Source organism: Nannobrachium achirus (assembly GCF_963921795.1).
Source record: "Nannobrachium achirus genome assembly, chromosome: 19".
Classification (NCBI taxonomy): Eukaryota; Metazoa; Chordata; class Actinopteri; order Myctophiformes; family Myctophidae; genus Nannobrachium; species Nannobrachium achirus.
In genome coordinates, this window is record NC_137826.1 from 44311632 (window position 1) to 44324848 (window position 13217).

The window sequence follows — 13217 nt, forward strand, 5'->3', positions numbered from 1 at the left end:
AGGAGGAACCAAAGCCTCCACACATTAAAGAGGAACAGGGGGAACCATTTCAAAGACCAGAAGAGCCAGTGAAAAGTGGAGATGGTGATGAAGACATGTCTTCACACTGCTGTGAAGTTGAAGTTGAACTTGAATCTGATACTGAAGTCACTGAAGAGCGTGATGATTGGGGGAAGACAAGTGGAGCTGTCCACACTGGAGAAAAACCTTTCCAGTGTAATCATTGTGACATGAGTTTCAGTTGGTTAACTGACCTGAAGAATCATCAGCGTGTCCACACTGGAGAAAAACCTTTCCAGTGTAAACATTGTGTCAAGACTTTCATTCGGTCAACTGACCTGAAGAATCATCAGCGTGTCCACACTGGAGAAAAAACTTTCCATTGTCAACATTGTGATATGAGTTTCAGTTGGTTAACTCACCTGAACAGACACCAGCATGCCCACACTAAAGCAAAACCTTTCCAGTGTAAACTGTGTAACAAGAGTTTCAACCGTTCATATTTGTTCGAGATACACTGGCGTGTCCACACTGGAGAAAAACCTTTCCACTGTGAGCACTGTGACAAGAGTTTCAGTCTGTCATCTAGGCTGAAGACACACCAACGTGTCCACACTGGAGAAAAACCTTTCCACTGTGAGCACTGTGACAAGAGTTTCAGTCTGTCATCTAGGCTGAAGACACACCAACGTGTCCACACTGGAGAAAAACATTTTCCTTAAACATTGTAACTAGAGTTATACATTCTACGTATTCTAACCTCGGGAAACACCAGTGTGTATAACACTGGATCAAACTCTTGTCTCAATGTTAAAAGGACTTTAACAAAAGCATTTTGGTTTTGCAGCTGAAAATGACAGACAGACAGAACATGAACATTGAATATCTGAGTTGTTTAGTGTTTAGGCTTGAACCTGTATAAAACGTAATATGGGCCAATATTTATATAAAAAATAAAAATGTTATTATGCTGGGTGTAGTAGCACCTTTAACAGTGTGAGAAGAGCTAAAGTCAGTTAAGTGCTCTGAGAAAACATCAGTGCATTCACACCAAGGAAATAGTGTATGTTGTCAGAGAGTTGAATAGAAAAGCAAAGATATCATGGATATTTATTGTGGCCCTGTTGTTTTATGGTCCAACACTGAGGAACAGCCTGCCCGTAAACCTGCGGCTCACAGAATCCATTGACACTTTTAAACAAGATCTTTTTAGCAATGCTTTTACCTAGGTTTTAACATACTTCTTATTTGTTTATTGTTTTATATTCTTATATTTCTATATCTTTATTTGTATCTCTATTCTTATTTTGCCGTTCTGTGTTTAAATGGATTGTTCTTTTCCTTATTGTTTTTAAATGTTTTATCAAGCACATTGGGCTGCACGTGTTGTATATGTGCTATATAAATAAAGTTTGATTGATTGATCATCAGGTCGACTTTTGCTAAACACATTTTTGGAACAAAATCATGCATGCCGTGTTAAGGCTGAAGAAGACATGGCACCATTTTCACATTGGCCTATTATAGGGACCACCAGGAGGCCACAATAACCTCCTGACCTGGCAGCGACCTGTGCTCGGAAGAGCACTGCTTAGGCCTATAGTTTGTTGTGAGTTTGTACATAGGCCTATGATGTTTTCACTACTTGAGTCCGGCTTTATTTTTGTAAGTAAAGTAAAGTATTTTACTGCTGAATTTTGGCTTATAATGGCATAAATAGGGATCGATTATGCATTATCAAAATATACTACAGTTCCAGAGACCAACAGTGGGGGGCAGCAATACGCCACTGAACTGGCGTCTAGACAAACTAGTGGTCAGAAGAACATACCCACAATGCAGTTGTGAAAACAACATGGTGAGTGTTGTTGATACTTTAAAATACAAAGAAAACTAAAACGTGTTGTTTCAAAACATTTTCGTCGTTAAGCAGCAGGAGGACGTTTTGTCAGCAGCTCAACCACTGAAACAGCAGGTAAGATCAAGATGAACTAATTCACGTTGTGTTTCATCTATTTATCACTGAAGATGAACGAATCTTGTTTAATCCATGTGTCAACATTGAGTCGGAAGTCGGAACGTAAATCAAATCACTAGGCCTTTAGTTTATAAAGCGATCGTAAATCGTAGCAGCAGCAGCAACATCAAGACATGTATTAGCTCTGCTCCATAGCGTTAGAAGGAATTCTGTGTTCTATTTGTCTGTCATTCAATGTTATATGAGATACTTAAATGGTTTCCTGTGGAAATAAGCTTAGTCTTTTCATGGATCTCCTTTTAGTAGACCTTGTACCAGTGAACTGTACCGTCATGAAACTGTACCTTTTCCTATGCAAACTTCTAATAAAGTCATCAATCAATCAATCAATCCTTAACGCTATGTCAAGAGTCAAGACTCACCGTCTTGCACTCACAGGAAAGACTGCACACCCTCTCGTCTGTTGTAAAAAAACAAAAAACAAATACAGTTTCGCTGCTCACCAAAACAACAACGGCTTTATAGGGAGTTGAAGGCCTACATTCCTTAGTGGCAACACTTCGAGCCCCCCCACCTCACGTCTAAAATAGGATTTTTTTTTTTGCCAGAAAATAAAATATTTCCCCGGAAGGCAAAATCTGAGCAATGGAATTTCTAATGACAATACCTGTAGATGGCGGTGTGGAGTAGCTAAAACCTTCGGTGAAATATTTTCTTTTCTGGCTGAAATGACTATTTTAGGCTTGAGGTGGGGGGCTTAGTGTGTTCCAGTCCTGTTCCCACCAAGGACACTAGGCTTTCAGAGGTTGATCTCCATTCTCCATATACGGTATATACGTAGCCCTGAATACAGGACGGTCATGACCGTCCTGTATTCAGGGCTAGGTATATACGGTGATTGATTGATTGAAGACTTTATTAGAAGTTTGCATAGGAAAAGGTACAGTTTCATGACGGTACAGTTCACTGGTACAAGGTCTACTAAAAGGAGATCCATGAAAAGACTAAGCTTATTTCCACTGGAAACCATTGAAGTATCTCATATAACATTGAACACAGTACTATGCAGTAGATATGTAAAGAAAAACAAAAAATAAAACAGTAAGTCTAAACAAACAGTAGACCTATATACAAAGAAGGGGCAGGGGAGGGTAGGGTTGGGCTAGGTTAGTTTTTTTACCAGTTGCGAACGGCTGCTGCCTGTAAGTGGTTTTTCAGGGCAATTTTAAAGGATGCTAGAGATCCACACTCCTTTATGACCTTCGGTAAGGCTTTCCACATTTTGGTGGTATAGCAGAAAAAAGAGTTTGACCCTTTGTTGGTTTTGACTCTGGGTTGAAAGTGATCTGTGGTGCTGCCTCTGGTGTTGTAATTATGGACAGGACATCTTTAATGTTTATAAAGTATTTTGACAGGTACTTGGGTATCATAGTGGTGTAGTGTATCTTGTACACCAGGCCCATTGCAAGTTGCTGTACTCTGTCATCTACTCTGAGCCACCCCACTCTTAACTGGTGAGTAGAGGTGAGTCTGATAGGGAAGGTTAAGTAGGACCCTAATTAGTTTATTTTGGGCTGTTTGGAGTTTAGTTTTCAGGGCTTGTGGGGCGTCACGATACCATACGTGGACTCCGTAGTCAAAGAGGGGCTGGATTATTGCACCAGCTATGGTCTTCAGTGTGTTGAAATTGACCATTGGGGCGATCCTCTGTAGGAAACGAGTATGTAGCTTGTAAATCAGGAGTAGGGCCTTTACTCCGCCCACTGTAATGTTAATTTGATTGTAAAGTTACTCCATGTAACTCCAAGTCTTCATGCACCAGGTGATGTCATCATCATGCTGTGTAGACAGTGTGTCAGGCCTAGAATGTTTCCCTGTCTTGATCAAGGGCTGCAATTTGACAGCTTAGACAACCTACCTTGTCATTCACAAGGGGTTTCTTTTCTCCTTATTTTTCAAATTATATGGTGTATATAGCCTACTCCAAACTCATTTTTACATCACAATTGTACAACATGTTACTTAAAGGTATGGGATGAAATAGTTTTTTGCGACCAAAGGTCGCATTATACCCTGAGAAATCTCGTAGCTTGTCTGACTGTCAGTATTGTCTGACTGTCAGTACAGGAAGTGATGTCAGTGAGTCACAGTGATGTGGTACAGAATGACTCATATATGGACATAAAAAGGATGTCACGTGACATCACTTCCTGTACTGACAGTCAGACAAGCTACGAGATTTCTCAGGGTATGAAAGTCCATACTGTATATGGTCATTCCCAGGAAAAAAAAAGAAAAAAAAAAAACTTTTTATGCCCATACATGGAGATTTCTTGTCATAAATCACAGGCCGAAAATGAAAATGTTAGGTTACCCCCTTATGCCCATATATGGAGATCCACAGGCATCAAACCAAGGCCCTAACTCACCAAGGCCCTGCTTGGCATTACTTACGTACGTTTTATGCCCATATATGGAGATTCCTATATTGTCAATATTAAGGACATTATTAAGGATATTATGTTATCAATATTAAGGACATATATGGGCATGTTTTGACATGGCATAACTATCATGAAGGGGTCTCCATATGAGTAACTGGTCCCATATACATCACTGGCCAGATGGCCAAGAATTGGCGCAACCTCGCGAGGTCGCATGTCACCCTGAGGTCGCAAGTCACCCTGAGGTCGCAAGTCACCCTGAGGTGTCTTACTAGTATCTTCCACAATAAAACGGACAACATTGGCATTAACTGTTAGTATAGATAGGTATTCTATGGATATAAGGGGTTATATCTTCCACAATAAAATAAACAACATTGGCATTAACTGTTAGTATGTATTCTTTGGATAATAAGGGGTTAACCTCGAAAAAATTGCAAAGAAACTCTTTTAACTTGTTAATATTTAACCCCATATTTAAAGTCCTTATTTAATTCCTTAATTTCAGACCAGTGTGTGGAGTCCAGACCGCAGGTGAAGATGAACTCTCCAGACTCAGCCAGGGACATTTCTATTAAACAGGAGGAACCTGAAGACCACTCACACCTCAGTATGTATTTTAACTGGATGATTATAATAAATATCATCATGATAATGATAATTTCCAGGATATTATAGGTCTCCAGGACTTTTTGTGTTGGCCTAAATATTAATTAGCCTAATATATTACTGTACGTGTGTTATTTAATAGCCTATAATAGTATTTCATATTTTTGACAAATAAAGTATTCAATCAATCAATAACTCAATAATATGTATATACCTGTAGGCATCATTAAATATGCAACACTGAAGAATAACTGCACCGCATGGCTCATTTTCTACAGAGTGGCCATCGACCAGAGCAGTGTTATATGTCACACAGCTCAATATTACTGTAGTTCAACTAGGTTAAGTAATGGTTAACTCTTATACTGCCAGATGTTGTATTTATTTATTGGGTTTTGTGCCAGCAAAAGCACCTTACCTTTGCGATGTTATAGAAAAAGATGTATTTTTTTTTCATCATTATTATTTTATTTTCTCCTTAAATAGGTGTACCGTGGCTATACCAGCAGTAGAGGGCAGCCTCATGCAAGAATTAATGTGAAAATGGCCGCGGTAGGCTGCCGTCCGTCAAGGCAGCTCAATCGCTACAGACCAATAGATCCAGAGAAAATAACAAGGAAGAGTGTTGTTACTCCATTGATGCTAACGTCCAGTGGGTTTTTGAGAGCACTTTTACGGGAGCTGTCTCTACGGTACACACCCGCGCGACCCCTCATCAGTTTACAGACATCAAACCAAGGTACAAAAGAACGAGCCAAAGAACGTACAATTGGCATCGCGCCGCCGGGAAAAATGGGGCGAACGGGAACGTCCAAAGCGTTGATAGAGTTAATTTACCAGCCGGTTAGCCGTCAGCATGAATTCTAAGTTGTTTTTAAAGTGAAATATCCCTTTAACCGCTGTGTTTCTCACACGTTCAGATATTAAACATGGTTGCAATGGGACATAGTTAGATGCCAATAAGTGAATATATAATTATTAAAAATGCACAGCAAAATCCAGTTATAATGACTTACCTGTCAAACAAAAACATGAGATTACAGTCAGGTAAGTAGGTAGCCTTGAGAACCAATTATTCCTGAGCCATGTGGCCAATAGGCCAGGATCTCATCTCCTGCTTCTGTGGTTTGATGTACAAGTATCCCCCACACAGAAATATGGTTGCAAAAAGACATTTCAGCTGGTCTTTAAGTGGTTAACATCTTCAACTAATTTCCAGATTCCAGTGCATGGCACATCACTAGAAATCTTACAGGCTGGACTTAAATGTAATGTAACTGTAAGTAACTGAAACATGACCATGATTTGCAGCACATTATATATATTATTAAATGAGCCCCAGACACAGATTCTTTTCTTATTTAGTAACTGTTTGTTCAGTCGTAGTGAGAATAGCTTTGTACATGGAAATAGATTAACACTTCCAGTGTTGATTATTATGTTTTGTTTCTACTCCTAGACATCCTGCAGGTGGTTGTGTGTAAAGAGGAGGTTTCTCCTGAACCGGAGAGGAGCCCCAGGCTTCTCCAGGAGGAACCAGAGCTTCCACACATTAAAGAAGAACATGAGGAGCTACTCAGACCAGAGGAGCCTGAAGGGTCAGCGTCGACATTACTAGCGGTGAAAATGGAAGATAATGATGATGAGGTCTCTTCACTTTGCTCTGAAGTTGAAGTTAAACTTGAATCTGACACTGAAGTCACTGATGACAGTGATGATTGGGGGGAGACCAGCGGAGGTGTCCACACTGGTGAAAAGCCTGTCAACTGTCTGTCATCTGACCTGAAAAGAAAATCTAATGACCGCGCTGGAGAAAAACGTTTCAATTGTAAACGTTGTGATAAGAGATTCTTTCAGTTATCTAACCTGAAGATACACATGGTTGTCCACACTTTATTTTTCCACTGCAAACGTTGTGACCAGAGTTTCACTCAGTCCAGTCTGTTGAAGGAACACCAGCGTGAGCACAATGCACGATTTCACTGTGAACACTGCGATAAGAGTTTCACTCGGTCATCTACCTTGAAGAAACACCATCTTACCCACACTGGAGAAAACCCTTCACCAGATCACAATGCCAAACCATAGCTGCTCGTCCCGTTGCCCTAGCCTGGTTAATAAACCAGACTGCACAACACCACCCCCTGTTGGTAGTGGTGGTGTTGTGTAGTCTGGCCCTTCACATTAAATAAGCTTTTTCCACCAGCCCTCAGAGAGGGCGAGCCAATCAGGGCTGTAGGCTTGGGGCACGTGGTGGGTGGTGGCCTGGTTCAAAACCATTCAGCCAATCAGGCGAGTCTGTGTGTATTCAAACACATTCCCCCCTCCACTCTTATTACAGACATCAAACAGATTGTAGTCTTTGATGCTTTCAGTGACTAACGAGCTATTGACACTTGTATGGCTCAATCAATTACAGCAGCTCACAAGCCCTTTGAAGTTCAGAGGGAGCAATTAAGAGCAAGTCAACTTAACATTTTTTTAAACCACCCCCTGGCCCCTGCCCGCCCCCCCAGAAGTGGAATGTCTGCCCGAAATCTCAGACTCTCTTCCCAAAACGAAGTGTGTAATAGAGTCTGACACTTGCAGTCAGGCTACCGTTGCCCTACACTTGATTTGGAATCGCACCGCAGTTCTAGGCGGACCCACTCATTTTCTATTGACCATGACGGAGGCACACCGCCTCAGGCGACCTTGAACCATGAGAGACAAGTGCCGAGCACGTTGCCACGTCGAGTGTTTGCGAAGAACGCATGAGCCGACTCAGCGCCATTAGAATTGTAAACCAGGGTGCCAGAATAGTAAATCTTCGTCCCTCCGACTTTCTCTGCGAGGGAACACAAAGGGTTCAGCCAATCAGAAGCTTCCACTGGTGGGGTTTGCCTAGAACTGTGGTGCGATTCCAAATAACGCGTCACCTCCTGGAACTGAAAGCAAAACCTGAACCCGAAACACCAGCACCCTTCTGCAAACCTCAATTAATCTTGTGCGTCAAAAAATCAACATAAGTCCTTTGATCCCAAACTGCTTTGAAGAGAGGATGTAGACAAGTGGATCATTTAGCCTCTGTGTTTGTTCTCCACACAGCGGGGGTTAACGAGCGCACTTAAAGAGACAATGCTCTACAATATCATGGACTGCACATATGTTTGAGCTGTTGCTTGACTACTTAAAGTGATTAACATCTCTATACTGTATGTATAAGGTATCTGAAATCATGAATTATCTTTTGGAGACATAGCCCAGCTCTTTTGTTTACTTCTTTTAAAACCTCACAAACATATTGTTAAAGGTTAGAAAAACCTTGACGTATTTAAAATATATTTGGTGTTACTCATTTATGTACTATAATAGACAGAACGTGACATCACACCATTGAAAGTAACAGCTGAAAACCTACCAATATGGCACCGCCTGTCCATTGAACGGTTTCTCAAGCTATATAAATGACCATGTAAACCATATTCTGTAAGGTAGAGCTTGTTTTCGTAGAATCTTAGTGTTTTTATATTATGATTTAATATAATTTTGCTGTATTGCATGTACAATGAATGTGGCACTATTCCAATCTTTAAACAATTGGCTATGTAAAGGTTAGCCTCGGAAACCCAGGCTTTTATTTTGGCGATCGGAAGTAAAGGCGGACTTACACTAGCAGATAATCGGGGCATTTAAAACCCTCCCGAGTATCGGGAGGACTGCGTCTAGATCGGGGTTGAATCTCTGGCATAAATATCGTCTAGTGTGAGGGTTCAAAGATCCAATCTTAACCCTACCAAGTTGCAAAGTACATTTTCATCAAAGTGTACTTTGCAAGCCTTTTTTCTAATCTAAGGTATATTAATGACATAGTTCGGTGTTGAAAATTGGTGGTTTCCCCTTTAATTATTTTGGAGCACCTATGTAAGATTCCAATTGTATAAACATTTTCTGGGTATTAATTTTAAATAAATACATTTATTTTCTGTTTCAGTTTAAAAAATGTGTACATGTGTACTCGTCAGTGAAATGAACCACTGGGAACATCCCTATTATTAAATTGCATTACATTATTAGATTATGATATGATTGCAAATTTAAGCTGACATGTTTTTAAGACTACTGGAGCCTTATTTGTAGACCGGACGATTGATGGGATTATGACTGTTTTTTATACCTTCTCTTGACTCACAATAATATGGAATCTCATGAAAAGTAACTTTTTTTTAACTACATTAAATATTTCTGCTACAAAAGAGTGTCTTTGTCACCGTCTGAATTCATCATACATTATGAAGTAGCCTGTAATAGAAATATACACACACTTTTAATGATTAACACATTTTAATACATGTTATTTGACATGGTTGTATCTTGTATAATGGTTAGCTAATAGTTATGGTATATGTTGGTATGTGTTGTATCCTGTATTACTTTATGGCTGGGTAGAGCACTCACCTTTCGACCACAAGGTCAGGAGCTCGAATCGAACTGTTCGATCGATCCCAGGCACCGCCAACTCGGCGTATGAGTAGCACGGCTTGGGTGCAAGTTGTGCGGTAAGCACTGAGGTTGCGCTCCACCTCAGCAATCCTTTCCCAGGGGCTCAAAGCCGTGATAGTTGTAGTGCTGAAACCATGATTTTCTAAGTGATTATTCTATAGATTACTTTTTAGATTAATCTAATAATAATTGTAGGCCTATCAACGAATTGAGACTGTCGTCCAAGACTAGTGAAAATATAGATCATCTACAAGCTCAAAATGCATTACATTTTGATTCCTTATATATGAGCTTGTAAATAGAATATTCTCAATGATTTTAGCTTAACATTACATGATCAATTATTGTCAATTAATTTATTGTGTATTAGCAATAAAATTACATTGACATGACTACATAATTTTGTTGGATTAACTGTTGTACTCCTTGGTGAGTGTTCTCTCCTCTACAGGTCTGTATGGAAGCTCAAAGTAGGCTACTATATAAACTATAGACAGTACCCGTGACCAACAGTGGGGGGCAGCAATACACCACGTACCACAGAGTTATAGTAAGTGGTCTATGTAGTATGTATCAGGGGTTTATGACCCCCTGTGATTATTCTGTAGATTACTTTTCAGATTTATCTAATTAACCTACATATATATTATTTACCAGTCTGTGGTTCTTAGTATAATTTGGTACCCGGGTGAAAAAAAAAGGTTTGATAACCTCTGATTTAGATGAAGGATTTAGAAGACCTTTATAGAATCGGGTCAAAATATTCAAAGACTTGCACAAATCTTCAATAGACCGTTTGTCAGCCTTCTGATTGGTCCCTGAGACTCCCTGACTGGCCAACCAGAAAAAATCATTCACTTTTGCTATCGGGGGTGGAGTTTGTGCAGTGGAGAATGTTGCTTCAGGCTTTCAAAAACTGTCCGCACTGCGCGACACGGAGATCGGCCGGTACGGTGATAGCGACGGCAAGCGTCAAGCGATCTCGCTCATCATAACGAATAAGCTTCAACAAACTAGTTCACATGTACCTTATCAATGGTCTAAGAGTCACGATTGGGTACATTTAATTTAAATGGGCAGAATTACGAAAAGCCAGCCTATTATGTGAGGAGAAACATTCTCTCTGTCCTCTTCCTAGTACCCAAGATGCAATGCGCTTCTCTTTCTATCTCTTATCCAGAGGATTAAACTAATTAAAACATTTATTTTTCGGGGGAAAACTACTGTTTTGCTATGTAATTACTGTACCTTTTTCTTCCCTTTTTATTAATATCACGTAGATGTGTTTTTTGTGGTACTTTATATAGCTGTAATGAGGCTATGAAGGGAAAAAAAATCGCATCCACTACCACTATAAAAGAATCTGCAAAGAGGATTCTGTCCCACTGGGATTAAACAAATTAAAACATATATTTTCGGGTAAATCCCCTGTTTTGCAATGTAACTACTGTACCTTTGTCTTCCCTTTTTATTAATATCACCTAGGTGTTTTTCCTTTGGTACTTTATATAGCTGTAATGAGGCTATGAAGGAAAAAAAAAATCCCATCCACTTCCACTATAAAAACAATCTGCCCAGGGTTAATGTCCCATCATAGTAACAGGGCAGAATGGGGCGGGATTTGCAAAAGGGTTTATTTCTTTCATATATAGCAGATCTACAAGTATATCTGCTATTTTTTTATAGCTAAAACATAAAATAATGGTTAATGCGGTTCAAGTCCAATGTGACAGACACGTTCCAGGTGCAACTTCAGGTTGTCATGTTGTCGGTGACCTCGTCAAAGTAGTCATCGGCGAAGCGCAGCATCTGGTTGAGGGCACTGAGTAGCAGGATGTCGCAGCTCTGGTCCAACCTCAGCTCCTGGCTGTAGTTCTTCACAGGAACCACTAGGGACAGAGGAACACCCAGACGCTGGCTCACCTCCTGGGCCTGCATTGCAGCAACACAGCACAGCACAATCCAAAGCCTGGTTGTCAAAGGGTCCTCTGAAGATGGACTCGATGGACTTGAAGAAGCTGGACTTCCCGGCCCCCACTGGTCCAATGAGCAGAACCCTGACCTGGCTCACAGACCTGATGACCGGCGTGTAGGTCTGGATGTGGTCCAGCAGCTTTCTCTCATTCCTGTGGAGACCGTCAGGTGCGTCACAAGGGGTGCGTCACACATTGTAATACTTTCCAGGATTGTACACTAATAGGTGAAACACTTTTTTTTTTTTTATTATTATTTTTTTTACATTTAATACCAGGAACATGCAGAGAATGTTAAGGAGGCAGGGGCTGAATGTTCTAAAGGGGCCTTTTGGTGAAAATATGAAAAATAGCAGACCTCCAAGCTCACAACGCGTCTCAGCTGCATTCAAGTTCAGGAGAGTTTGGGCCAGGCAATTCTCTTGAATGCTGCCTTCTGGTATGGCATGGAAAAAGGGCATTTGCATTTCTTTCACCATAGTAAAAACTGAATTCATGATCTGGAGAGGGCACTTTTTACAGACGGATAAAAGGGCAGGGGCTCAAGCCCCCTTTGATGTCTATGTGTTCACGTGCCTGTATAGTACAGTATTGTATGTATAGTATGATTCAATGCATACAAATAGACTAATCCAGATACTTACTCAGGAGTCCAGTCTATGTTCCTCCATGGCTTCTCCAGGAGTTTACTTTCTGGTGAAACACCTCCTAGATTCTCTGTAGTAGAGTGCAAGAAAAGACCAGGTTAAAGGCCGGGAGCGAGAGACTGTATGGAGGAGCTATTTTGAAGAACTTTAGAAAAAGCTTGACAGTAAAAACTACTAAAACACTGAAACATCATGTTTGCATGTTAGACTTTGTGTTGAACTCACCTTCAACTTTATAAACTTCACATTCAATCAGCTGCAGGTCGTTGCCGTGCATTTCTGCAGCATTGAAATCGTAATACTTTCGACTGGGATTGCTAAACACGGTAGCTTGGCTATTAGTACAAAGAGCGAAATTTTGTCCAAAATAAGGACCATGGCTGCTTTGCATGCTCACCGCATATGCAGGTTTGGTGACCTGATATTTGATAACATTTGTCCCCTTAAACGTGAAAAGAAAAGCCTTGGCATCGTTTTGGTATTGACCAGATTGATCAAAAGATACACTGGTGTATCCCCCAAAGACGTAGCCAGAACAATTGTAGCCCACCGACAGAGTGGGCCCCTGGTTGTCACATCTCTGGTGGAACGCTGGTGCAGTGTAACCGTGGACAGAAGCCTTGTAGAGGAGCTTCAGAGTCACGCTTCCAAGCTGGGAGCACAGCGCCTTCTGCTGGACCAGGGTTAGCCCAGGGTTCATGGTGGCAGGATGGTCCTAGTGGCAAGGATGTGCAGAGAATGTTAGGGCCTTTTGGTGGAAATATTGAAAATAGCAGACCTCCAAGCTCACAGTGTGTCTCGCTGCGTCGCGTTGTGAGCTTGGAGGTTGGCTATTTTTGGTGCTTGATCCCACACTGAACTAAAGCATAATCAAGCCAATACTGGAAATGTGGTGTAACGGCATGGATGTCTATACAGAAAGATCCTGCATTCAAGTTCAGGAGAGTTTTGACAAGGCAATTCTCTTGAATGCTGCCTTCAGGTATGGCACAGAAAGAGGGAATTTGCATTTCTTTCACCATAGTGAAAACTGCTTTCATGGTCTGGAGAGGGCACTTTTTACAGACAGATAAAAAGGCAGGGG

The 13217-nt window shown here is 40.8% G+C and overlaps 1 protein-coding gene and 1 long non-coding RNA gene across 2 annotated transcripts; one reads left to right on the plus strand and one right to left on the minus strand.

Moving 5' to 3' along the window:
• Positions 1–1857: 1857 nt before the first annotated feature.
• LOC308303911 lies at positions 1858–9107 on the plus strand. Its single transcript, XR_013963032.1, has 3 exons — positions 1858–1975; positions 4931–5032; positions 6491–9107. It is a non-coding gene; the product is annotated as an uncharacterized lncRNA (long non-coding RNA).
• A 2158-nt stretch (positions 9108–11265) lies between these two features.
• On the minus strand, positions 11266–12833 carry LOC308304853 (interferon-induced protein 44-like; the record flags this gene model as incomplete). Its single annotated transcript, XM_080749481.1, has 4 exons — positions 11266–11445; positions 11483–11639; positions 12131–12203; positions 12359–12833. 4 exons carry the CDS (start codon positions 12831–12833, stop codon positions 11266–11268), a joined length of 885 nt encoding a protein of 294 aa, XP_080605607.1.
• Positions 12834–13217: the final 384 nt, after the last annotated feature.